Here is a 26260-nt window from a genome sequence, read left to right on the forward strand (position 1 = left end):
AATCTGTTCCATTGCCTTCAACCGAGACTTTCTTCGGCTATGTGACCCTGAAGGGCGCCTCCCGATCCTTCTTCATCACTTTAAGCTGTACATACGTACTACCCAGTGATGCATTCCTGGGGACACTATCCTCAAGATATGGGTGCCAGCTGACGGGTATCCATGTCAAATGTCGAGGCATCACACACTCCTTAGATATTCTTATCGCCCTCTGCACTATCCCGACAGTCACCTTGGCTCCTTGCTCCAGCATAAGATGCACGCATTCTGTCACGTGGCTGTTTACTTCCTCGGGGCTTCTCTCGATAATCGAAATAGCTCCAGCAAGTAGCTCTTCCCATGCTGTTGTTCTTCGGAATCCAATTTGCTTGATCGTTTTATTTGGCTTTGCTCCTCTGTCGAGTAATAGTTTAATCACTGATGCGCCTCTTGGGTCTGTTAGGGGCACAAGCGAAAGAAGGGGGATTCTGAGCAGCTCGGGGTTTCCCTGTAGTCTCCACCCGAGTTCCCCCAGTTTCGAAGGTTCCTTATTCGGATCCCGTTTCGCAACCATGACAAGACCTCGCTGATCTGCCTTGGCTCTAATGTATTCTCCAACGCAAAACACAGTCGCCAGGCAGAGGAATTCTTCTTTGGTATCGGAGCAGTAATTGTTCAATTCTATCCCTGTCAATTTGCTCTGCCATGTACCCCCTGGATCCCTGAAATTGTTTTCTTTATACTTGTACGGGTAGAGACTGGCACACTCCTCCCGTAGATGATCCATCAAACGAATAACTTGGCACCTTGAGGAGGGCGACGCATACCCTGCATAGTTTAGACTTTCGTTGAAGAGGAACTGGAAAGGATGAATCACGAATCCGCCTTGTACCTCTGGCCTCTTCCATAGCTTTGCTAAGGATGTATATGCCGCTGCGATCCTAATGGCAGAATCGTATGGCATGGTAAGAAATATGTCGAGCCTTTGCTGGGTATCAGGTCTCCTTAAAAACTCGGCAAATGTCCTGTGTAGGTATACAACATTACCTCCGTCTGGTTTTGCAGGATGCTGCTCATCTATAGCTCTTAAACCTCGAGTAGCCCCCTGCACCGACTGACGATACGAAGCCGCATATCTTCCAGTCGGCCCATCACCTCCTCAAGCGGGACAGCACTCGGGTCTTCATCGATGGCCCGGTCCAAAAACTTAACCTCGTCCGCGTACCACAAAATGCGCAGCGAAGGCGGCTCTTTGCTTGCGCTGACCAGCCTGAAGAGTTGGGCAGCATGTTCGCGGTATAAAGGATCAATAGTCTCAACCATTCTCCCATAAAGATCATCCATTTCTGATGGGAGGAGATTGAGCCGGTTCTCGAGATCTTCAACTCGGTCGCCAGCCATCATCCCAGCCAAGAGTGACGCGACAACAATGGTGACCCATAAGAAAACACCACTCGCTTTGTCGGCGATTGAGTGGCTCAAAGTACTAGCAAATTGAGGATGTAGTTTTCGAAACCTTGCGAACTGATGATTTGCCTCGAATTTGGAGACGACGTATTTGGTGATGTCGTCGTAAGTGAGATGTTGCATCTTCAGCCTGGGATATTCTCTGAAAGCATTCTCAAATTCTGTCCAAGGACGGCTTGAGACGCAGACTTTAATTGGAGATGCGATACACTCCTGTACCAGGGATATAAGAGCACTGCAATCACCATCAAACTCATCCAAGCCATCGATAAATAGTGCAAGCTTTGCTCGGGAGCTGACATATTTCACTGCATGGCGAAACATGTCCTCCAATTCCTCTTGACTCAAACGCTTGGGGTCTTCATTAAAAAGGCACAAAGATTCCCAACGCGACGAAGCAACAAGTGGAATAACCTCTGGGTGCGCGCGAAAAAGCTGAACAAGCAGGGTCCGAAGCAATCCTTCTTTACTCGCCTGTATGTCTGACCCAATGGCCCAGAAATGAAACGTGGCAATCGTGAGCTTCTGGTCTCCCGCCCATTGTTGCAAGTACCCGTTGCATCTGTTCTCATGGCTCGATCCGTCAATAGGTTGAAGGAGGTACTTCATCAGCGTGGACTTTCCTGAGCCTGGCTTCCCGGTGATCCAGTAGAGGCTACCGTCGGATGCAAGCCACTCTTTGAAGCCAATCGGTGGAATCCCAGCGTTGTTGTCATTAAAGATCCAGCGAAATGTTCCCTTGTGAGCTTCCTTTATCGTGAGCACTCTCTCTTGTATGGTACCATATCGGACTCTCGAGATGAAAATCTGTTCCAAATGTTGTCGTCTCTGTGGCGATAGCTGGATGCTTGAGGAATCTGAGGGTGCTTTGGCCTCAGAATTGTGGATACGGGCGATCAAGGCATCTATGAGCTCAGACTTGAGCTTCTGGCGTTGATGCAAGCCGCTGGTGAGATACTCCATTGCTAGAGAACCGAAGCCTGCTTGAACTTCATTTGTACTCGAAGCGTCTCCGATCGCTTTGATGTCTATTCGCATGTCGCGCATCTCCTGCAACATCTGCATCTGGTTCTCCAAAGTCTCCCTCGCAGTAGCCCTCAAATTAACGGACAGGTAGAAGGTCAAGTCTGCCTTGACCTCTGTCAACCTGCCTTCGAGGCCCTTCAACTTGTCCTCCTTCAAGATGATCAGCCATGTTTTGATCACTGCGTCGCGCTTCCGCCCGTGGCTATTTTCCTCGATGCGCTTCAACGAGTCAAGCATTTCTTTTGCAATGGCTTCACCCTTCTTGGCGAGAGACGATATCGCTGCATCAGTGTTTGATCCGGAGTCACAAATGGTCTGAAGCTCATGCTGGGCATCGCGAAGATTGCTTGATGAGCAGTGTAGATTTTGAAGATTATTGAGAAAGTCATGTTTCGATTGTCTGACTTGGTATAGCGTGGTGAGGAAACGGGTACCGTAATCGACAACCTGAAGTACACTGGCTGCGACGCCGAGGGCAGCAAGTTCGGCCATGGTGAAGGAGATGCGATGGAGTTCAAAATGATACGACGGAGAGGGCCAAGATTCTTGACACTCATAAATCAATCTTGATTGCGACCAGTCTCTGCCCAAGGCGTTTTCTGATCCCTGACCCTTTTCTTGAGAGCCTCGTGGTTTCTGTGTTTTCAGCTGCTGCGGAAGCAGGCTGTACAGACATGGCGGCGTCTGTTGATTCGTCAGGCAGCATGTAGCTTGCAGGGATTGGACTTCAACGAAAAGCGTTCAGTAAGGCAGCTGAAGTCAGGGAGGCGCCATTTCGTGAATGTGATTATGGTTCGCATTAGGGCGATGTTTTGTTGTTGTGCCAAAGATTGTCGAGCGAATCGAATTGGGTTGAGCCAGGCAAGTGGATGCAATAAAACTTGGGGCCATCGACAAGGCAGGAGCAGGAGGGGCTCTATCGGGTCTACCTATCCTAATAGAAGTGATAAAAAGCCTTAGGTACCTTAAGTTTAGGTAAACTTAGCATAATTTAGTATAGATTTATAGGATCTTAGACTGGGTATTTTTAGCACCTCAATTCAATGTCAGAAGTCTTCTTGCACTGGCGTCTGAGGTCGTGATCAGAGGGAGCAAGGGTCAAGGGGGTGTTTGTCATACGAGGCAAGAGATCAAAACATGGCTTTCCCGCAATTTTGAAGCCGCCTTGTCCCATTGGCGACACTCTCAGACATAAATGCTCCCATTTGGTATATGTACGTACGGAATTTGCAGTCAGTCACCCAAGTTGGCGTGGCGGGACCTGGCGATCATGGGCGGGAAGCGGATACGTGGGTTTAGAACGGCTATTAGCAGAGGACCCTGAATCTTCCACCCGACAACCTTTGTGACGTGACTGAGAAAATGACAACCTCAAGGCCGAAGAGTGACTAACAGCATCGCCATTTTTGCGCAGAAACGATGCGATAATGCGAATTCTAAGTGCCTTCAATCTCGTAATGTGCCACGTGATCGGGACTCAAGGGTGATCAGAAAAACATAAAACAACAGGCTGCGAAAGGATGCTGACTAGGTACGGTGAGAGCCGTTCTTGAATTATTGGCGAGCGCTTATAGGCCCAAGAATTAATACGACGACGATAGTAAGCTTGGTTTGCGACAACGTTTGGCTGGCAATACGCCTGTGTCTGCCGAGAGTAGCACTGCCTCAATATGAAACGTAATCGCTGCCGTGCGTTGTTTCCAACATCACCAACGGTATCCAGTTCATTGCAGACCCAACTGCATTGCGCTGTTGCTCTGCTCGCCTATTCTCATGTCTGTTGGTAGCAGTTCTGTAACAGATCAACGGACCCTCGGAGCCGGCGTCAGCCCGTGAACCTCTGTCCGGCCGGGATCCTCGGAGACTAGCCCACCGCAAAACCACGAGGGTTCAATATCAGCGCTTAACCTCAGCACACAGACTTCAATACTACGATGTTAGTAAAGCCAAAAGACAAGGCCAAATTACGGCATTGAATACGGTTGCATTGTTCACTCGTGTAACGGCCGTACCCAAAGTAAATTCCCAGTCATGCATTTGTAGGTCAGAGGCGTTTGGGTCACCGCACAGTGTTAGTCCAATGCCCAGATGAGGGGCTACCATTAATGCCTGGCGAAACGTGGAGAAGATTGCTGTCTGCGACACCGTTCGAATATCGTCAACGCTGCACTGTTGCTTTTCCAGCTGAGACTGAAGGCTGGTCGCATGACTTGATGATCCATCCCAATTCCGTTCCTCCATCTTTTCCTTTCTTCTCTCAACAACACACACGCTTCTTTTCATATCGTCGTTTTTCTCTCTCGATCGCGAGGTCTGCGACATAACGAAGAGGCTCCCATCATCCCCTGAAGACGCCAAGATCGAACTGTGCGTCGTGAGAGTGGAATACCTGTCGTCATTTTTATAGGGAAGAACCCGCCCGCACTTGAGACAAAGGACGCGCCCCGTCATTCCTCAGCGCTTGCGCACGGCAGATCAATTCTCACTCCTGTTTCTCTTCCCTTTTTCTCCCTTGTATCACCACCGTCAAGGGAATAAAATCGCATCGTGTCCCTCTTTGTGCCCCCCGGTTATCTCTGCATCTCTTATCGCTTTTGCCTCAAATCTTTCTCGATATGACGTGGGAACTCACCCAGAGGCGGTTCATCCGCTCCATCAATTCCAAGTACATCTACGGTCGCATCGTAAGTCGAAGCTCACTCACCCACGCCCTCCCTGTTTTTTCCAACTCTATGATCCGTCGCCACTTTAGCTTCCCCAGTATTTTCCCCAACTACTGTCCAGCTCTATCGTCATCGCCACAAGCTCTTTTTTCGCTTGTTCATGATATCACTTTACGCACTTGTCTATTTTTTTTTCCCATTCTCTATTTTCTTCTTTTTCTCTTTCATCACGTTTTCTTAATCGCGGTGTCCTTCTTCTTTGTGCTGTTAGGCCTTGTATGTGCGACTCGACGCTGACGACATCATCACCAGCCTCTTCTGCACACTATCGTCTTCTTAATCGAAATGGCGTTCATCGCACGACTTACAGCTCGATTCAACTCGTACTATGACGAGCGACCACGTACGCTACCATAAACACCTCTCCCCTAATGCCATATACCTGACACCTTCCAGTCATGACCATGATGGTCACCAACGCCATCCTCGGAGGCGTCGCCGACACAGTCGCCCAATCCATCACCGCCATTCGCGAACGAGCCCTCCGTCAGCCAGGCGGTCTTAAGAAGAATGACGGCATTGCTATTGAGATCCACGAGCTCGACCGCAAGAACCCCTTCTACGATCGCGACCTGATTCCCGACTCGGTCGGCCTTCCTCCACCTTTCGACTTTGAACGGCTCACACGCTTCATGGCATACGGTTTCTGCATGGCTCCCGTGCAATTCAAGTGGTTCCGCTTCCTCGAGCGAGTCTTCCCCGTCACCAAGACCAGCGCTTTCGTCCCCGCCATGAAGCGCGTTGCTTTCGATCAGCTAATCTTTGCGCCGTTCGGTTTGGCCGTGTTCTACACCACCATGACTATCGCTGAGGGTGGTGGCCGTCGCGCCGTTTCGAACAAGCTTCGGGATATGTACATTCCAACTCTTAAAGCCAACTATGTTGTTTGGCCTGCTGTGCAGATTGTCAACTTCCGGTTGATGCCCGTTCAGTTCCAACTGGTACGTCATTCTTTTGCGCCCCAGACACCAAGACCGCTAACACGTATGCAGCCTTTTGTGTCAACAATTGGTATTGCCTGGACAGCATACCTGTCCTTGACAAACTCGGCATCTGACTAAGCTCATTCCATCATGCCTGGTGACCGTTTTCAATTGGCCTCGAGCTTACTGTTGATCGATTATGAACATGAAGTTGCGTCGACTGTTACTGCTTCAGTCGTCACATAGAAACGGCGTTTTGGGGTTCTTTACATATACTGCACGATTCGGCATGCTCTGGGACCTACAATTGAGGGTTTGAGAGCCTGGCCCTTTTGTGGCAATTACCTTGTACGGCATTCTTTTTATGGGTTGGGTTGGGATACGGACCATGTTTAGAATAACAGCGTGAGTCTCGTTTGGAGTTTCGGTAGATCCTTGAATGACAGGACGAGGCGATCTTTTTTGTCTTTAGCATTTTGGACTATACTCAATGCCGCGTGTAGCGGATCTGAAGAAAACGGGTTTGATCATAAATAAACGTGAATGGGGTGATATGCCATCGAGTAATTCCTTTGGATTGTAGGGCTGACGGGTCGGAATTAATCTCGGCCGTGAGGTGACAACGTGTAGGTTAAATGGAGATTGCAAGGGAACCTAGCAAGGTGTGAAGAGTGTTATGGTCTGTCTTGATATAATTCACCGAGAAGATCCAGTGGTCTGAGAAATCGTGGCAATACTTTTCGAGCATTGATATCCATAGACACGACAGTAATTAGAACGTGTCATATCGAATTTCACTATCATATCAGCTAATCGATGTTGTTTCAACATGGGTTTCTTTCAGCTTCCACCCCCGCTAGCTTAGACCTCATATCATGGATGCATGTATGTGTCTTCGTGTTGCATATCATTACAACTGTTCAAGGTAACTGACTGTACGTAAAAGGCGTGGTTCTCGGAGGTGTAGTTACGGCCCGCGTCTCTCCGGGTCTGCCGCATCCGCGTCGCCAGAAGCCGGAGGGCGATGCCCGTAACCCGGCGATGTTGACGGCTGCATAAATTGAATGGGCTGAGTGTTCAGGGTAGGCTGCTTGAGAGGCGATGAAGTGAGGGAGCGAGTGAGCGAGTTAGTGATTTGACAAGTGGACCGACCGAGACGAGACCGATCATGTCATATCATGAATAGACGAATAGGCAATAGTCCACTGACAGGGCGACATCTCACGCCAGATTCATGGCTAAAGTGTTTCCTCCAGGGGCATTCACGGGCCTCATCATCCCACCATCTGCGAGTGCAGCCGCGAAAGCCCCGCCAACGCCAGCGGCAGCGTCATCGCGTTGAGAAGATTGACCCCCACCTTAAACTTAGCAGTGCTATTTACTACCTGACGCTCCCCTCCATAAACTCTCTTCTTCCCTTCTTCTCCTCGACATCACCCCTTGACCTACATCCCCATTCACTCGTACCTCGCATCGAAATCATGTCGCTGTCTAACAAGCTCTCCATCACTGACGTTGACGTCAAGGGCAAGAGAGTCCTCATTCGAGTAAGTTGGCGAGAAAAAAATGCCCCGCGATGGAATGAAGCTGTTGAGCTTGGTTGAGCTCCCCGCATCATATCATCAGATGTCACGACGAGCCAGTCGAGGCAATTGATTGCACGAGATATACCTCAATCAATTCCTCGATTAGCCTTTGATCAAGCCGTAGCCATCAAGCTCAACGGCTCAAACGTCCTTGCCAAAAAGCCTCAACAATACCCCGCCATCCTCAAACTCTAGCTAACAAAACCCCTCTCAGGTCGACTTCAACGTCCCTCTCGACGGCGACAAGAACATCACCAACAACCAGCGAATTGTCGGTGCCCTCCCCACCATCAAGTACGCCCTCGAGAATGGCGCCAAGTCCGTCATCTTGATGTCCCATCTCGGCCGCCCCAACGGCTCCCCCAACGAGAAGTACTCCCTCAAGCCCGTTGTCGCCGAGCTCGAGAAGCTTCTCGGCAAGAAGGTCACCTTCGCCCCCGACTGTGTCGGCCCTGAGGTCGAGGAGATCGTCAACAAGGCTGAGGATGGCGCTGTCATCCTCCTCGAGAACCTCCGATTCCACATTGAGGAGGAGGGCTCTTCCAAGGATAAGGAGGGTAACAAGACCAAGGCCGACAAGGCTCAGGTTGAGGCTTTCCGCAAGGGCCTGACTGCCCTTGGTGATGTCTACATCAGTGAGTCTCCAATTGTGCTACAATCCCACGCTACGTGACACTAACAAGAACAGACGACGCTTTCGGCACTGCTCACCGTGCTCACTCCTCCATGGTCGGTGTCGACCTCCCCCAGAAGGCCTCCGGTTTCCTCGTCAAGAAGGAGCTCGAGTACTTCGCCAAGGCTCTCGAAGAGCCCCAGCGTCCTTTCCTCGCCATCCTCGGTGGCGCCAAGGTCTCCGACAAGATCCAGCTCATCGACAACCTCCTTGATAAGGTCAACACCCTGATCATCTGCGGTGGTATGGCTTTCACCTTCAAGAAGACCCTTGAGGGTGTCTCCATCGGAAACTCCCTCTTCGACGAGGCTGGCTCCAAGACCGTCGGCAACCTCGTTGAGAAGGCCAAGGCCAAGGGCGTCAAGCTCGTCCTCCCTGTTGACTACATCACTGCCGACAAGTTCGACAAGGACGCCAACACTGGCTACGCCACCGACAAGGACGGTATCCCCGACGGCTGGCAGGGTCTTGACTGCGGCGAGGAGTCCGTCAAGCTCTACAAGGAGGCCATCGCCGAGGCCAAGACCATCCTCTGGAACGGTCCCGCCGGTGTCTTCGAGTTTGAGAAGTTCGCCAGCGGCACCAAGGCTACCCTCGACGCCGTCGTCGATGCTGTTCAGAAGGACGGCAAGATCGTCATCATCGGAGGTGGTGACACTGCCACCGTCGCCAAGAAGTACGGCGTCGAGGACAAGCTCAGCCACGTCTCCACCGGTGGTGGTGCCAGCTTGGAGCTCCTCGAGGGCAAGGAGCTGCCCGGTGTTACCGCTCTGTCGAGTAAGTAAATAATATCCACACCTGTTGGAGTACGATGTCTATGAGAACCTGTTGATGACGGGCTATGAAAATGGAAAAGGTCGGGCGGGAAGGGCTAGTCTGTAGCAAAGACTGAACAGATCAAATAATTAAATACCAAATACCAACAGAGGCGCGAAAGCGCTATAAAAACATTACCTACGATTGAAGCAGTTACGATTGGTGTCCTTGTGAGAAGGTTTCGATGGTGGAATCTGGAGCCTTTGCCATTGCAGATGTTTGAGATCGCTGCAAATGTCCCGATCGCACATGCTTGTGTTGCTTCGCGAAGAAGAATAAATAAAAGATGCTGCAGCCAGACCAACCATGTTTACGATTAAAGAGTTTCCCATTCTATCACCCTACGGTCCTACAAAGACCAGTGCCTGTGCGAAGTTCCGATCTACGGGCTGGGGTTCGTGAAGACTCTGAATGACAGGGCCTAAAAGAAGCCAACAATAGCTTACTTATTCCAGCACGAATCCGTCCCAATATTTCTGTCACGTAGAAAGCATTGGCGGCAACACAGCCCATTCGAAACGTTCAAAGATGCTTCATGGCGCATTCGCGCGCCTCTATCGGTATTTAATTATTTCATCTGATATGTCTTTTCCACAGACTCGCCCTTCCCGTTCTATAATTCGGTTCGAATCGCGGTATCATCACAGCATAACTCTATCGGCGTTTAGCAGCCTCGACCTTCTTCAATTCCTCTCTGGCCAGGTATTAGCTCTAGTCAAACAGCATTCGTAAATCTTGTACGTACCGAAGTTGTTGTGAGAAGTCGTCGCTCGTGTCGTCGTCGTCCCAGCTCTCTTCCCAGAGGTGCTTTGTCTCGCCGCTACCCTTTGCAGCCTCGGTCTGATCCTCCGGCCAGTCTAGACAGCATCAGTACTCTATAGAACCTTTATAGCGGTGGTGCTGGGAGTGGTACCTTCGACGGGAAAGTCCTCGAACTCGTCGTCCTCGCCGAGGGCGGCGGGCTTCTGCTCTGGCTTCTGCTCAGCGGGCTTGTCGTCTGTGGTCTTGGGGTCTGTGGATGCCATGGTGGATCGAGGCGGGTATGTGATGTGGTGTTTCGATTAGATGGGAGGGAGAGCGATTGGGGTTGTTGATGGAGCTGGAGCTGGCTTGAGAGGCTATGGAGAGCTTGATGATGATGCGGTAGCTGGAGCCTTGTGGACGAGGCGGGAAGGTGGGGCTCAACGGAAGAATGATCGACCGCTATTGGAAATGCAATGGAGGTTCACCACGAACATTCATTGGCAGAATGAGGCAGGAAAAATGTCAGAACATGAAGAAAGAGAAATAAATAATACTTCATATTAGCCTGTAGTTAGATCTCTGTTGTGAAGAATACTCTAGGTCTTGATAATTTATTTGCAAAGAGCTCTAATGCTGTTAAATTACTAGTAATTACTCTATAATTTAATAGCACTTTGGTTAGAATTATAATAATAACAGTATTAAAAGAAACAAATGTATTGTAAGGCAAAAAGATAACAGGAGAATATAATAAGGAACTTAGGATCTGTAGTCTAAGGTTGCAAAAGGAAACCCTTGCGGGTTGTTGTATGTTTGCGACCGAGGGGAATCGAACCCCTCTCTAACGCTTGGAAGGCGTTAATGCTAACCACTACACCACGGTCGCTTGTTGGTTGTTGGTGAACGAAATGGTATCTGAAATTATATTCACAGATTGCAAGACAGCGGATCAAATTGCAACTTGGGAAGAAATTGCCTGACCTCGATCCAATGAGTTAAATATGAGACTAAGGATGGCTGAGTCCATCTTGAGCGAGGCTTGATTTAGGAATTATTCGTTCTCTATATAAACGAGGCCCATTTGTGGCCAAACGAGCCGAAACAAAACCACCGTCATGATCTTATGGAGGTGCCATTATCAACCACCGGCCCTCAAAACTGCTGAACTCCTCCTCGATAAGTCGCGACGTACTTCCCCATGGTACCTTGAAGGCTCCCGAGTTAAACATGGGAGAGTAAATGACCGGACCTCCATCAGTTCCCTGTTCCTGTGCAGTCTCCAACTGTGCCCTCATTTCCTTCAACGCCGCCCTCGTCTGCGCCAAGATCTTTCCCGCAGCATCCTTCCCTGGCTTTCCAGTCCTCGGATTCGCTCTTCCGTACCCATAACTAGTAAATAGGCATACAATATGTATCCTCGGAGCTCCCGTCGCTGTGTCTGAAGCTTGAGGCGGAATAATGTAGCATTTCCCCGCAAGACTTCGGGATGGCCATCTCGACGCGTCGGGTATGGCTGCGTTGCAGAACTTTTTGTATTCTTTGCAAGCAGCTGGAAATACCGTCGCTAGTTCGGCAGCGATACCAGCTCCCCACTCGGCGATGCAGTTTGTCGCGTGGACGAGGTAGATGTCTGAGGGGAGTGATCGAATTGCGTTGAGGGAAGTTGTTTCTAGGACAAAAATTGGAGATGCCATGTTTTGAATTTGTTGAAACGTCGTGAACAAAATGAAGATTTGATGTGGGAGATATAGGGATGAAGAGAGGTTGATATAGCTGTGCAGGAGAAAATGCCTCTGTTACGTGATGAAGCTTTGGTGTCGAGGATTGTCTTTAGGCGTGACTCATCGGCAAGACATCTAATTCTGCCACTTCCGTTGATTAACGGAAGGCAGAAAAAAACCTTGAAAGGTTGACAGAGAACTTAAATGAGTACGGGCCATATTTTGTTAGCTATCGTGAGGTATTAATGGCAGATGTCGTGTGATCTCAATTAAAGCTTCTCAACGTTGGGATGGGTCTGTGTCCAACCAGTTTGACGCCTAGCCACAACACCGAGTAGGAATATGATGAGATACCGTAGATAGATGCCGTAGCCGCTATTTAGACTTCCGTGAGCTTCTCCTAGGGGAAGAAGATATCAAGGTAACGCTGATGAACATGCTAGCTATCGCTCAGCGTCAGTCACTAACCAATAGCCGGAAGCGGTGGATAGAAACGCTAATTTATTGGTTATCGTGAGGACTTGTAGGTAAAAGCTTATATCGGGGAAAAAAGGGCATTATATTGTCATTTATTATCTATGTTCGCAGCCTAAAGCTTAACCTAAAGGGTGGGAGTCATCCCAAGAGTAGAGTAGAAACGCTAGATCTCGACGAAGAGGTCGAGAAAGAAGAGGGACAGTAATGTCTTCATTAGCTTCAAGTCTTGGATCCATTCATAGCAAAATAAAGGTTCACCGGCTGGTAACAAGTCCGAGCGTCTCTCTGGTATCAGCCCGATTGCTGTAGCCTTCAACAACTGCCTGGAAGAGGAGGACGCCGACAAGGAAGATTAGACGAAAGACATAAATAAATTGAGAAATAGAGGATGGATCAAAGTTATCGTTGGTCTTGCGATTCGACAGTTGTGGATTGTCCGCTTTGTTGTGTTCCCCCATCGATCCGATCGCCATATGGAGGAATGCTGGCATACATAAGAGATTTAATGCTATAAAGAATCACTCTAATTAGAACAGAGAGAATAAAAAGGTTTGGGAAACGTATAGTGCAAGGATGAGGCGAGTTGAGAGTCTAGACATGGCCCACGCCATGATACAGATCCAGGCACGAGGAAAGGCAACACTCGCCTTTCATTTCTCACCAGGAGCCCTGGTGATCAATTAGCTTGTAGTGGATGAGAGACTGGAGAGGAATAACATAAAAGGATCCTGGAATATGAACCTAAGTCTTTATTTACGCGGTAGCTCGGCCGCAAAAGCTAAGTTCCATGAACAGTTTCTTGCTGAACGGAGACAGGCACATCCCGGTAGATGCCACAACACCACCACATCAGATATACATGAGGCATAAAAGTAGCTGCTAACGTAAATTGAGACCTGGTCCGACTTTAATTCCCAGTCACCTGGTCCAGACCCTTTGAGTGTCAACGTGGTGGTACCTAGGAAGTTAGGGGCTTGACATGTGAATGGTAGAATGACACTGCTCTCAAAATTTCATTCCTAAAGGCCATTTCTTTTTGAAAGTAGTAATAAGAGCTTCAAAGGGTATTTAGTGCTTGCTGGAGGATACGAAGGCCCGCTGCATGGCGAGTACTCAGGTCTAGGTGATGCAAATAGCTGGTCATCACAGTCCTCTCCTGTGCATGAGCCAGACCAATAAGGGAAGTATCATTACGTGAAAGCTATGGGCCACAGAAAAATGCGATTAGAATTTAGTCATGGTTTGGTGGACCAGAATGCATGCTAGACTCAACGAGCTTCGGTGCTTGGCCATGCTTCGCCCCAGAGTGGAATGTGAGTCTGGAAGCAACAGGCGCCCGTGCCCCTTTTTTGCATTGAAAAAAATTATCATTACATCCAAGGAAGCTTGGGTGGTGTAAATGAGGGCCTTGGGATGCCGTAGAGAGACTGGTGGAGAGACGTTGCTGATAAGTCTGATGAATGACAGTGATTAGCGCGTGCTAAGAGGAAGGTTTGCGGATGAAGCTGCTCGAGACTGCACAGAGAGGCTTATCGCCGGTCATAGATGAGACCTGGCCACGGTACAGATGAAAATCTATCTCTTTCTGCTGGGTAGTTACTGTAAGTCCGTATACTCCTATGAACAATGACTTAGGCCGACGTTTTACAGGACCTCCACGTCAACTCTAGATCCAATACGCAGAAGAACTCACTAAGCAACAATCAGCTCATATCAAAAGACTGCTGTTACTCGCTCGTGGGTTTCAAAACTGCTGGATGTCGCCACTCCTCATGGCCCCCAGCCCCGTGACACATAAACTCAAACAGATACTAACTTCAACACAAGCTTCAGACACGTCACACAGCCCCCTCTAGGTCCAGTGGTAGTGTTATATACCAATTCCGCTCTGTATTCCATTGTCGTAGAGCAATGACGGAATGGCAATGGCCGGTGTCCAGAGCTCTACGAAGGTAAGGCACAACAACGAGCGTTGTTGGTTCGAATCCCGACCTAATGTGACCTGTAAAATTAGATAGGCAGTAGATAGATGTAATATGGGTAGACGTAATATGTAGGACTTGGGTTCGCATGTGACATACTGCCATATATTGCCATATATCTTCTGCCATCTTTATAATTTTGCTTCTTGTAAACACTTTTCATTTTCCCCTCCTTTTTTTGCAGTGTCTCGAAAATCTGTGAATTGCCTCAGTCAATGCAATTTACAAATTTTTAAAAAGTCAAATTATTTACCTCTACCCTTAACAGTTGTAACTATTAGAGATCCTGATGTTATATCTGGAGTTTTCCTAGATTCGAAACTCATGCTAACTGCCATCACGCGAAAGAGAGAAGTTCTTGAGGGGCCTAAGTCTTATTCTTCGATGGGCTGCTATTGTGCTACTAAATATAACTCAGGATGACCAAAAGTACCTTGCCTGTTTCATCGACGTATGCACAAGCAGACAGTGTCTCCCGCGCGCACTTGTGCGATGCATCAAATGCGTGCGACTACTGGCCTGCGTATCCTTGGACTACTATACTGCTGGTCGACTGCAGAACACAGGCAGGTACAATATAGAGCCAGGCCATACAATCTAACACGGCCAACATTGTCAAGAAGCCTCTACAAAGCTTTATTAATGTTTGCATAGGAAGTCGAAGTGATGAAAGCCAGCTATCTCCATTAGTTCACTGAGGTGAGGGCGCACGCCTACACGATTCTCTGGACTGCGAAGTGGGTAACTTTCTTGACCTTGACGTCTCCGAAAGATCTTTAATAGCCTACGCGCTTTCCTAAATCCTTCCCTTGAGCAGTACCCATCTCAATTCTCGTAGCCTGCTGGAGCATCGCGTAGTCCGTCCCGACATGAACCATATCAAATCCAGCCTCGATATATCCTTTCGCCTGCTCCCCAGATGCCGAATAGACTCCGCATTTCTTCCCTGCCTTACGGGAAACTTCAAGAATACGGTTAATGGCAACCTTGAGCTCTGGTTTCACAACACCGTTAAGGATCGGATATCCAATACTATTACCTAGGCGATGTAAGCTGCAATGCAATGCCAGCCTTGCTACCGAGTGGCTCACCGAGATCAAAAGGCCCAATGAATAAAACGTCAATACCCTCAACGGCTGCGATTTCTTCGAGGCTATCCAAAGCAGACTTTGTCTCGATTTGAACAAGGGTAAGTAAACTGTCGTTGGCCCGCTGGAGATACTCATCCGATGTAGGGGCGGGCTTGAAGCGATCCATGGAGAATGGGCTTCCGAAACCACGGTTTCCCATGGGAGGAAATTTAGCTGCCTTTACGATATTACGAGCCTCTTGTGCTGTTTGAAGGAGAGGAACGAGGATCTGACGAGTGTTAGTAGGGCGCCCGGCCAGACTCGACACACTTGGGGTCTCTCACCCCATGCGCACCAGCATCCAGCGCCCCTGGAAAACCGTCAGTGGCATGACAAAAAATCTGATCAGTAGAGCTTACGCTTAATGAGCCATGGTTCTGTACTTGGGATCCGCACAATCGGCGATGCGCCAGCTGCTGCAACGGCTGGGACACACTGGCGCATATCTCGATCTGCTCACAGTCAGTGCCAGCCAGTGCGTGCAGCTCTGACCACAAACCATCAAGATCACCGTGTTCACAGTCTATCAAGACCCAGTCGCAGCCGGGCGTTTGCGCGAGCATGCGTGAGATATTGGTGCTGGGCATCATCTGCCAATACCCGAGGCTCGGCCCTGCGCCTTTGTCAAGCGCTGCCTTGAAGAAATTGCCTGAAGCCATTGATACCATCGCGAGATGAGGTAAGTGACAAGAAGATTCGTATCTACAAAACTTGCCGTCAAAGATGAGCTCGAAGTTCTGAAGATTGGGGGGGAGTGTTTTGGCTGCAAGAGGTGTTGGTGTGCAGATGAGGAGGGGTCGCTTCGATCTAAATAATGCCAATCCACTCACAGTCCCAGCACTAGATCGTTTGTTAGGCTTTGTCTTTTGACGGGTTCAAGTTGTTGATTCGACGGTAGGCAGTAAGGTAGTTTACGCAAACCGAGGTTCGGGTCGGAATGGCGATGGCTCGGCTTCTCTTCCCGATACATATTTAGATAGACTAGACTGCCTCTCTTTTATAGACAGTTTGTATACGATCAAACTCTTCTATTGTACTAATTAAGGACATTAGAAAGCCATCAAGTCATTCGAGAAAGCACAGCGATATGTCCACTGCTAGTTTTGACGACAGAGGTAAATCTCCCAGCCCGGGCTTAGTTCTTCAAAAAGCACTGAACTAGATGTGTTATTTGCAGTTGAGATTTATGGCTGAGAGCTTGAATCAGCGTAGAGAACGTAGCGATTATAGTGAAGTCAAATGCCTGGCGATCGAACAGCTCCGAAGCTAGTTCTTGAGAGGCTGCTCAGCTGTGATCCAGTCGACTGGATATTCAAGGGCCACTCAGAGCTGGTCATACCTTTTCTGATCCTGTATTTTGGAGGTGAAGATGCCGTGGATGAGATGAGCCCTCAATTACAGCAAATTACTCAAGAGCCAAGTATACACATAGTCTGCTGGAAGACTAGATACTAGAAGCTCAAAATAACCCAAAGAGGAATGGATATATGGACACCAAAGGATTCATGTACCTGGTGGAACGTAATATTACGAGGACATGATCCTCCCTGGGCATTGTAGGCCCCACTGTCGTTCTCAAAGTGCGGATCACAAGGGAAGTATGTCGATGGCAGAGGAACAAATTTGAGTACCGAGAGTAAAAACCCTGTACCTGGTGCTACAGTAGAGTTCTGTTCAATATTGATCATCCAATTAAGTCGCAATCTTTGTGTCTAGAATGCCTTGCAGCTAGAAACCTTTGCCAACATTCTGCTGCCAGAGCGCCTTTAATCCTGTAAGTCCAAAACCCATCCATCATATCGTGAAATCTTAGGTCGTGGTCTCTCCGGTCGCGTCCTTTGGTGCCTCTTCTCTTAGGAAGTCTTCTCTCTTGATCTCCATCCAATCGAGTATGTCAGTGGAAACGTCGACGATTTCAGGTTCAAATCCGTAACCAGTCATGAGTGACTCTAATGACCTGTCGATGATGTCGTGTTCGTTATCTTCGATGATCTCCTCGTAATTCCAGGGCTGGCCAAGAGTGAAGTTCGACCGCAAAAATTGTCGTCTCGTTGCCCGAGCTTCTGGTGTCAAATGGATAGTTGCAATGTTCTTGCGGCAAAAGAAGGCCTTGGACAACGCAGTCCGTATTGGCCGTTAGCCAGACGATAGAAGGCTTCATGATTATAGAAAAGAATTCAGTTGAGTAGTTCGAATCAGGATCGCCCTCAATGGTGAGAGAGTAGGACCTTAAAGGCAGGCCTTCTATCAAGGCTTTCGAGATATGCATGATAATGTTAGTAACAGCTTCGGCAAACCAGGCAGACTTGACTTGATGCGGCTAAGGAATGCCATCAGGCCAATAGTCAAGGCCGCCCTGGTCCTCTACCGCGATGTTTCTGAACCCTAGGTAGGCGCTTCTAATGAGGATGTTTCGCCATAGATTAAGCCGCTGTTCAACTTTCAGCTTTGAATTCTCTCGGAAGAATGGGATCAAGCTAAGTATATGGCACTCGGGGCTGCTGATAGCATTCCTATCCTTATTTAAAATGACTTTTGATATGCAGAGCCTCTGTTCCCGAGAGATCTGGCCTAGGAACTTGATAGTAATAGCAGCAGCAGAGAACCGAATCTTCTGCTGGTATCGGTACTCGGGCCCAGTATACCCCGGGACCGTCCACTCTATCTGATGCTATCCCTCTGGCGTTTCCCACAAAGAGCTTAACTGTAGCTCTTCCAACTTATCTTTGACTTTATCCGCGGACGGTATTGCCCATGGATTAAAGGTTAAGTTGAAGAACTCCGAGACAGAATGCGAATTAGTCTAGCTAGGTAGAATCTGCTCAATAGCTTGTGAAAACTCCCGTGGGTCCTTCTTGGCCACCCGCCGTAGAAGATAGTCAGCCGCGCGTGAAAAGAAAATAGTACCATCTGTACCACTTAGGCGTATAACCGTAGAACGCCCCCATGTCCCGCTGGAAGCTGGCTGGGACCTCAACTCACGGAGGGTCTTAAATGGGCGGGAATCCTCCGAATCTTCTGAATCGTCAGGGACACTGTTCCTGAAACGGTCCCAGGAGGCCATGCTCCTAGCTAGGCCGTTTCTGATGGCGGGAATGTACTGAGAATACTTTACATCAGGATCCTCGTACATCTCAGATTTAATATGTCGTTTCAGCCGAAAAAGCATGGCGTTTTGAAATGTAACGTGATGGTGCGTGATGTAACTAAGTGAGGCGGCTCGTTTCCTCCAGTCCTGCCTATAAAGAGTCGAAAATGTAATCGCGTTGAGAGTGAACGGATACTGCCCAGTTTCGTGTGCGATTGCGCGGCAGGCGTAACGTAGCGATAGTTCAATCGGTTGATTGTTGGTCTGTACGAGTTTGCCGGAATCTCCATTGTAAGCGTAGCCGCCGTCGACCGTAAAGTATTCGTGGTAGATCTGCTGACGTAGTTCCAAAGGCAGCCCTAAAAGACTGGGTTTTGGAACGACGGGCTGCTCTTGGCTAGACATGGTGCTGAATGACGTTTAGACGAAGGTGAAGCTGCCGTGGATAGTGGATCACACGAAGAGTTTGATGGGGGGAGAGAGACACACTTTATAACCCGAGTGTAAAGACAAGATGACTCATACAGCGATGTCGGGACTTCCAGATGGTGCAAAATCACAAAATTTTAAAGCGACAATCGCGCGCCGCAAAGTCAAAAGGAAGGAATGCAGAACAGTCACACCGTACACGAATCAGGGACCACATATGATGCTAATCTACTCACTTGGGTACTATTGAACTATGGGATGACTGCGGCCTATAAGGTTAAGCTTTAGGCTACGAACACAGATAATGAATGACAACACGATATTTTTTTTCCCCGATATAAGCTTTTACCCATAAGCTTTCACAATAACCAATAAATCTTATTACAAGCCCTAACTAATTATCTGGGAGGCGTTCAATACCGCGTAGGATATAGTAAAGATAAAGTTAGTATTTCATTAGAGTATACAGCCAAGTTGACGACGTACCTCGAGACTGCATCTCTGCACACACACCACAACACAACTCCACAAACAACATGTCTGCTACTCCTGGGTTAGTTAGTCTTGCGAAGCATCGGGAGGGAGGGATGATCTACCAGCAAAGCGAACTGTTGTCGGCGGCGATTCGACGAGCCAAGAGGGTCAAGACTACATTCACTGGACAAGTGTTAGCAACGCATAAACTAAATCACCAACATGGTTATAGATCTTACCAATTTCCCCATCGACTTCAGCACCCTCGGAGGCGTTGCTAAATGGCATATCGGTCTAGAAGAAACACATTCGCCGCTCTCTGAAGCCATCGAGCTATTCGATAATAACGATATTAAAGGCAAACACTGCGTCGCTAAAGAAGCATTATATTAGGAGATGAAGAAGAAGAGTGCAGCTATGAACTTACAGGTTGCCCTGTTCGGCTGCAAGGCGTTCTGTGCAGCTGCCCACGACCTAGACGCTTGCCACCTCTTACACTTTGCTCGCAAAGAGGTACAGAAGCTGCAAAGGCTTAACGCAAAGAAGGATAGCAAGCTCAATGATGGCGACAAGAAGAACATAAAGTCGTTAGAGGATCTGTTTCGTTTAGTCAGCAAGCGATCTGTCTAAGAACGATTTACTTACAATCGCGACTGGCTGGGGGAAATCGTGGCGTTGTGGAAGGCACTGAAGGCGCAAGGATACATCCCTGAGAAATTTATCAGTAACTGGAAGAGACAATGGCAAGCTTGACAGATATATGTACAGTGATTGGAAAGCCGATGATTAGAGTTGTCGAATGACTCCAAGAAGGATCATGTGCGTGCTGTGCTGAGCTCGTCAGTCAGAGTCGGATCGAAAGACATGTCGACACATACGTGGGAAGGTTAAACTGTCTAGTGATGGTGTCAGTATCTGCGCGAAAAGATGTAACGGATTGTGCAGGATGCGGCTTACCGAAGGTTCTGTTGACTGAGTCATCCGGGCTGGCTGGGCGCGTCAGGAAACGGTGTCTGAAAGCTCGAGCGACATGCGATGCCGATACATACCTGGAAAAGTTAAAGTGTCTGACGATGGTGTCAGTAGATGAGCGACAAGACGTGCCGGGTTGAGTGGACTGCGGCTTACCGATACTTTTGCTGAGGTGAGTCACATCCGGGCTGGCTAGAGGCGTCAGGAAACTGATGTGCGACAGCGCATCGAGAAGAGGGGCACGGCGTACCGACTGGAAGCTTCGAAAGCTGAGAGAATACAAGCTGATCAAGTTCATAAGATTCTGGGAGGGCAAGGTCAGATATGGTCAAGACTTGCGCTGGGGGCTGAATGACTTACAATACACGATAATTTTTAACACGATGGGGCCCCCCGGATTGAGCGGGAGGGAAAGAGGACCATTCCACTAAGGACTGGTTAGGTTACCTGCCTAGGCAATGACTTCCACCATTAGCTCGGCAAGGTTATATCCTGCTGGGGATATCGAAGCTATGAAACGTAGGCGGCGTTTCGTACAGAGTTGAAGGGAAGGTAACTAAGCGTTGCCGAAGGGGGTCGCCAGGCGTAATGTGGCCGGCGGGTATGGCGAGCTTGCGGCTCTGAACTGCATGTAGCAATTCGTGTGTTTGTGGAAGGCATCGAAGCCTTATCGAAAGGGATCGGCGGCGTTACCAGCTCAAAGGAGATAGTGGTCATGCTACGCGATTGCGTTCACTCCCATCCGAGCGGCGAGGCGGGCAGCTAAGGCTAATGATGCGTCGCGAAGCCAGAGGATAGGGTGCGGTTGCGGAGAGGCATGCGGCAATTTGGGTGATAGAAGGCAGCTAAATGTCATTGGAAGCAAGCGGCTCCAACTCGTAGGAGATCGTAGTGCGGGCTGAGCGCGTCGGGTTTCGCCTGGGCGGCGGAGAGGGCGCCGTCGCCTGAGGCGTTTGAGGAGATGTCGAAGTCGTCGCCGGCGAGGCGCGCGGTGCAGAGCGACGGCGTGGATTGTTGGAGGCAGCAGTACGTGAGGTGCGAGAAGTACGTGTTTGGCGTCTTGCTGCAAGCGAGGCGGAGAGAGTGTGGAGAAAGCCCTCCGGGCGGGGCGAAATGAGATGCGGAAACACGGGGAATCGGGAGGACCTTTTCCTGACAGAGTCAAACATTGCGAGATCGAAGTAAGAGATGGCCCATTCGGCGGCGACTTTGGCGTCCTTGGTGAGAAGTGTTGTGAAGTCGTTGTGGCCTACCTGCTGAAACAGGCCGATTCTCGCCTCACGCAGCCTGGGGCACTCGACAAGAAGGTGGAACACGGTCTCTCGGGAACGTCCGCAGGGACACGTCGGGAACTCAAAGCCAGGAATGCGGCAGTCATGAAGATACTTCCGGAGACCGATGCGCTCAGTCCTGCATGCGAATAACATCGTGCTCTGGGCGCGAGTCAAGCCCGAGTAGTACTCAAGGTTCTTCCTCCCCCAGTCCTCGGTCAAGGCTACCGGCAGTCTCAGGTCCTTGGGATTCCTACCACCAGACACCACCTTGTCTTTCCGTTGCTGAACGTACGCCTTCCATCTGGCCTCGCACTCTTTAGTGTCCATGTTCTTGACCCAGGCCTTGATGATCCCGCTTCGCTTCTTGTAGTCTGCCCATCGCTCCTTAGCCTTGTCCACTTCGTTGGGGTTTGGACTGGCTCTTGCTCTGTCGTCATGACCCCTCTTGGCTGCTTCGTAAATCTTTCTCGCCTCGGCATCCAAAATCTGGTACGGAGTCTTCTTGCCCCTTGGCGCCTTGCGTGATGTCTTTTTTGTTGGTGCCAAGCCCGTTTCTTTGTCACTCGGCATCTTGCCTGTTGCCACGTCCTCCAGCGCCTGAGCCAATGCCTTGTTCTCTGTCGCCTTGCGCGATTTCTTTTTCGCTGGCGCCCTGCTCTTTTTCCACAAGTCTCGTGCAATGAACCTCCATCTGATGTCGTAGGAGAAGAGACTCTTGACCCGTTGCTGAGAAGCTTGGGAATGAAGGACAGTCACGATGTTCTCAACGAACAGGTCCTTCTCCATCATCTCAGATGCTGTGTCTAAGACTGCGCCAGAAAGCTTCGTCAGACATTCCTTGTTCAGCGACACAAGTTGTTTTATCTGATCGTCGTTCAACCCATACTTGACGGAACAGTCCCCCTTGTCGCCTCCACGCTGCCGGAGGAACCATGCGCCACAGGCGTAGGTGATCACAGGCCGGATCATGGTCAGGTAGTAGAGTCGCATGGTCTGCAATGTCGGCCCCGTCGTTCGCTTTGAGATGATCGACAGATAGCCAAGCCGTTTTCTGACCTTCTTCACGATGTCATCAATATGGCATTGCCAACTCAGCCTCTGATCAACCTTGACACCAAGGATACGCAGCTCTGGTTCGGGGCTCCCATCAAACCCTGGGATCTGGGGCCTGAAATCAGTATCAGGTTGATCCCGTTGAGGCCCAATGATATGCATAAGGTTGTACTTGTGAGGCCCAAAGACGACCTTCAGCCCCGCAGCGACAGCCTGTACAGAGCTGTGAAGCTTCTCAATTCCTTTGCAGTTGATCTCGTAGCTCTTAGACACTGCAACAAGGTAGATATCGTCGACAAAAGCGAATGCGTATAGGTACACCCAGTGGGATTGGCCATTAACCTCCACTTTCTGCAGACCAGTGCACGTCTCCTCCAGTAGAGGGTTAGAAAAAATGCTGAACAGAAGCGACGACGATGGTGAGCCTTGAGGGATCCCACTGTTGGAACGGAAGGAAGGGGAAACAATTCCAGGCATGCGCATTGTGGCGGTTCGGTCAGAGAGCATGCTGCGGACAATGGTCACGTACCATGGAGGAAAGCCCTTGTCGACTAGATTCTGTAGGAGACGGTCGCGCAAGACGCTATCGAAGGCCGAGCTCATGTCAAGGCCGAAGATAGTAACGACATCTCCAGGGTGAAAGGTCCAGGTATTGTAGATGATGGTGAGCAAGTACTGGAGCGCTTCTGTAGTGGATCTACCGCCAAACTGATGACTCGATAGAAGTTCCGGGTGGGCCCTCAATACCTCAAGCATCTTATCCCCAAAGATCCTATCGAGAATCTTGCCGAAAGAAGATAGTAGAGCGATAGGCCGCCACGACTTGGGATCAGCAAGCGGCCTGCCAGTTTTGCGCACCATGACGAGAATCGAGTCTTTGAAAGGCGACGGGTAGTGAGAATGGAGTAGGCAAGAGCGGAATAGTCGGAGCAGTCGAGATCGCAGAACATCACCACCAAGCTGAATTGCTTCGTTGGGGATGAGATCAGGTCCCGGAGCCTTGTGCCTTTGAAGTTTGGAAATGATCAGTCTCAAATGCTCGTCGTCGAGATCCTGCGACATACATAACTCAGGTCGGCTGTCGGCTGGTCGGGGGCGGGGCTCAGTGGGTATGCTCTTGGAGTATGGCTTGTCATTGTCAGGGAACTTTTCCTTCTTGATCATCTCGATCTTCTCGCTGTCCGTTTCGGCGACCTCGTCACCAAGCCTGAGGGTTGGTGTCTGTGATATCTGGTTCGGCTTGCCAATATTCTTCGCAATGCCCGCAAGCTCGTAAGCACCCTTGGTGGTCGCAGACTTGTCCTCAGTGAACATCTACCACAACTCCTGGTTGTGTTTGCTCATCTGGCGTTGGATCATGCGTATGTTGGCTAGTGAGCGAGTGTCCTGAGGACCTGCCTTGAGCGCATCCAACTTGGCAGTGTGTTTCTGCATACGCTTAGCCAAGTACCTCAGTCGCCGTGGCTGAGAATCTCTAATTCTCACTGGGACGTTGTCGTGGATTGCTTCCATCAAACCATACATGATATCAGTCATGTATTTGTCCCTCTGGTCGTCGGTGTCGAGAAGGGCATCGAGCGAGGGTAGCAAAGGTTCCAAACTCCTCTGAAACACTTCGTGATCAGCTTCCTGCCATTGAGGTATGATTCTGACGTGAGTGTTGACCCGTCTTCGGATAACCGTCTCAATGACGCGGTGATCACTCTTGTACCCAGGAATCTGCAAGGCCTTGCAAGAGAGTACTGATGGAGCGAGCTTTCGGCTCGCAAACGTCAGATCGATTGTGGATCTTTGTTGATCAGTGTCCTGAGAGCGTGAGAAAGTGATTTCCCCAGGTGTCGTTTGCAGTGCGAGGCCAAGTCCTTTGACACCAGCAGCAAACGCCTTGGACTCCGGCGTAATCCTCTGAGTAACCACACCATTTACCTTGATGCTCCAAGACCCATGGTGATAGTTGAAGTCGCCAAGTAAGACCATGTCGCACTTGCTAGACTCGTAAGATGCCAGATGTTGAAGCAGAGCCGGGACGTCTAGTCGATTGTTGTGGTTGTAGGCGTTGTGGATGGCAAGCAGCCCCGACAGGGTCGTCAGCTCAAGAGTGGCAAAAATGTCCTCGTTATCACCGGGGTATGATCGCACTCTCCACTGATCAGTTCGAAGGGAAGAATGAACATAGAAGCCCACGCCGCGGATTCGTTCCTCCTGAGGACGAGCAGCAGCGTCTTCCTCACAGGAGAAGCTCCTCTGAACGCCCGAAAGGACACGGAGAGGACCCAAGAGTTCATCCAGAGCGGCGAACAAGATACCTTGGATCTGGGGAACAGCATCCTGGGCCTTGGAAATGACTTCCTGAGCATCCTCGACTCTTTGGATGGCGACCGAAAGAGTTCCCCGAGCCTCGGCGAAAGTATCGTGAGTGACAACGAGGGCGTCGCGGGAGGAAGAGAGGGATTGGACGATGTCGAAGAGGGCTTCTTCAATCTCAGGTGGCGCATCGCTGAAATCTTGCATTGCGTCAGAGACCTTGTCGAGTGAAATGGAGGCTGCACAGATGGCATGGCGCGCAAGTTCAATGCTCTTGACTTGAGAGGCTTCTCTGGTGGATAACTCATAGTCGTCCTCTGTAATGAGTCCCAAGTCAGCAGCCCAGAAGTTGTAACCAGGCAATCGTGTAAAGGCCTGTTTCCGGGAGAGATCTTGCACTGCCACGATAAGAGGTTGGCTGTCAGAGTCTCGCCGGAGTATCTCGTCAAACAAGCATTTGACACGATGTCCAGAGATTTTGACATTGGCGCTGAAAAGGTGCAATGTGTCAAGCACAAGCTCCTGGTCGAGCCAAGATTGACGATTGATGGCCTCAGCCTCACGCGCACATCCCCCATCGTCTGCGTAAGCATATCCTCACCAAGACTTGCGATAAAATCAGCATCTCCCATGTCCACATCAAAATCATGTGGACTGGAAGGGGAGTTCTGATTGAAGCACATGGTGTTTGGGAGTCCAAGTGAAGACGGTGAAAGGAAGAACCGAGGGCAAGACGAGAAGACGCAAACGAATTGATGAAGCTGGCAATGAACACTTGCCAGCAATTTTACGAGGCAGAAAAAGCATAAGATATTGATTGAGTAGAATGGCGTCCGTATTGGTATTGAATGAAAAGTTGAGTTGCGTACAGATTCTAGAGGTATCGACTTCAGTAGTTGAATGATCCAGCGTTCGCCGTGTCAGACAGAGAAGTCCAAATAGAGCAAACCCGTGAAGGAGTCTACAATAAAAAAAGTCTTCAGAATATAAGGAGCATGGCAATAAATAAGTCGGCGTCCGTGACCTTGCTTGCAGGTTCACGCTGGCATAAGGTAGTCGGCCCAAGCAAGTACCCGGCTAGGGGAGGAAAGAATACTCAGGACCTAAATCCCAACTAACAAAAAGACTTAGGTAACTTGGAATAAATTTAGGTAACTTTAGGCTAAGCTTAGGATAACTTTTACTGAGTTTATTTTGACACCTGATATCAAGGCCTGATGTTTTCATTTCCCCAGAGGCCCGGATATGCAAAGGCAGGAGATAACTAGAGAGGGGTTGAGCATATGCATGTGCATATGTACTTGGGTAGGTAGTGGGTGGGCGAGACATGGTTGTGCTACCCCATGCATCTGCATTGGCCAGTCTGGGAGGCCCAAAGGCGGGGAATGTCTCACTCAAGCCCGGTGAGACCGAAGAAGA

General features: G+C 49.6%; 9 protein-coding genes across 9 annotated transcripts; 2 read left to right on the plus strand and 7 right to left on the minus strand.

Moving 5' to 3' along the window:
* Nucleotides 1–1065: 1065 nt before the first annotated feature.
* FSUBG_8022 (heterokaryon incompatibility protein het-E-1) lies at nucleotides 1066–2964 on the minus strand (the record flags this gene model as incomplete). Its single annotated transcript, XM_036686389.1, has 1 exon — nucleotides 1066–2964. The coding sequence occupies one exon, from the start codon at nucleotides 2962–2964 to the stop codon at nucleotides 1066–1068; it is 1899 nt and encodes a 632-aa protein (XP_036536426.1).
* Nucleotides 2965–5480: 2516 nt separating this feature from the next.
* FSUBG_8023 (glomerulosclerosis Mpv17) lies at nucleotides 5481–6256 on the plus strand (the record flags this gene model as incomplete). Its single annotated transcript, XM_036686390.1, has 3 exons — nucleotides 5481–5538; nucleotides 5592–6136; nucleotides 6188–6256. The coding sequence occupies 3 exons, from the start codon at nucleotides 5481–5483 to the stop codon at nucleotides 6254–6256; spliced, it is 672 nt and encodes a 223-aa protein (XP_036536427.1).
* Nucleotides 6257–7599: 1343 nt separating this feature from the next.
* On the plus strand, nucleotides 7600–9162 carry FSUBG_8024 (phosphoglycerate kinase; the record flags this gene model as incomplete). The annotated part of the gene is made up of 3 exons (XM_036686391.1): nucleotides 7600–7665; nucleotides 7919–8339; nucleotides 8393–9162. 3 exons carry the CDS (start codon nucleotides 7600–7602, stop codon nucleotides 9160–9162), a joined length of 1257 nt encoding a protein of 418 aa, XP_036536428.1.
* Nucleotides 9163–9847: 685 nt separating this feature from the next.
* On the minus strand, nucleotides 9848–10218 carry FSUBG_8025 (26S proteasome complex subunit sem-1; the record flags this gene model as incomplete). The annotated part of the gene is made up of 3 exons (XM_036686392.1): nucleotides 9848–9887; nucleotides 9939–10050; nucleotides 10107–10218. The coding sequence occupies 3 exons, from the start codon at nucleotides 10216–10218 to the stop codon at nucleotides 9848–9850; spliced, it is 264 nt and encodes an 87-aa protein (XP_036536429.1).
* Nucleotides 10219–11058: 840 nt separating this feature from the next.
* On the minus strand, nucleotides 11059–11631 carry FSUBG_8026 (adp-ribose 1 phosphate phosphatase; the record flags this gene model as incomplete). Its single annotated transcript, XM_036686393.1, has 1 exon — nucleotides 11059–11631. One exon carries the CDS (start codon nucleotides 11629–11631, stop codon nucleotides 11059–11061), a length of 573 nt encoding a protein of 190 aa, XP_036536430.1.
* Nucleotides 11632–14893: 3262 nt separating this feature from the next.
* On the minus strand, nucleotides 14894–15915 carry FSUBG_8027 (2 4-dihydroxyhept-2-ene-1 7-dioic acid aldolase; the record flags this gene model as incomplete). Its single annotated transcript, XM_036686394.1, has 5 exons — nucleotides 14894–15156; nucleotides 15209–15476; nucleotides 15532–15557; nucleotides 15607–15699; nucleotides 15747–15915. The coding sequence occupies 5 exons, from the start codon at nucleotides 15913–15915 to the stop codon at nucleotides 14894–14896; spliced, it is 819 nt and encodes a 272-aa protein (XP_036536431.1).
* A 2135-nt stretch (nucleotides 15916–18050) lies between these two features.
* FSUBG_8028 (uncharacterized protein) lies at nucleotides 18051–18740 on the minus strand (the record flags this gene model as incomplete). Its single annotated transcript, XM_036686395.1, has 1 exon — nucleotides 18051–18740. One exon carries the CDS (start codon nucleotides 18738–18740, stop codon nucleotides 18051–18053), a length of 690 nt encoding a protein of 229 aa, XP_036536432.1.
* A 616-nt stretch (nucleotides 18741–19356) lies between these two features.
* On the minus strand, nucleotides 19357–20927 carry FSUBG_8029 (uncharacterized protein; the record flags this gene model as incomplete). Its single annotated transcript, XM_036686396.1, has 9 exons — nucleotides 19357–19421; nucleotides 19478–19515; nucleotides 19666–19681; nucleotides 19735–19835; nucleotides 19884–19947; nucleotides 20117–20134; nucleotides 20196–20305; nucleotides 20367–20557; nucleotides 20748–20927. 9 exons carry the CDS (start codon nucleotides 20925–20927, stop codon nucleotides 19357–19359), a joined length of 783 nt encoding a protein of 260 aa, XP_036536433.1.
* Nucleotides 20928–21055: 128 nt separating this feature from the next.
* Nucleotides 21056–25524, minus strand: FSUBG_8030 (uncharacterized protein; the record flags this gene model as incomplete). Its single annotated transcript, XM_036686398.1, has 3 exons — nucleotides 21056–23851; nucleotides 24023–25363; nucleotides 25411–25524. 3 exons carry the CDS (start codon nucleotides 25522–25524, stop codon nucleotides 21056–21058), a joined length of 4251 nt encoding a protein of 1416 aa, XP_036536434.1.
* Nucleotides 25525–26260: the final 736 nt, after the last annotated feature.

The sequence above is a fragment of the Fusarium subglutinans genome, assembly GCF_013396075.1.
Source record: "Fusarium subglutinans strain NRRL 66333 chromosome Unknown NRRL66333_c0000107, whole genome shotgun sequence".
Taxonomy (NCBI): domain Eukaryota; kingdom Fungi; phylum Ascomycota; class Sordariomycetes; order Hypocreales; family Nectriaceae; genus Fusarium; species Fusarium subglutinans.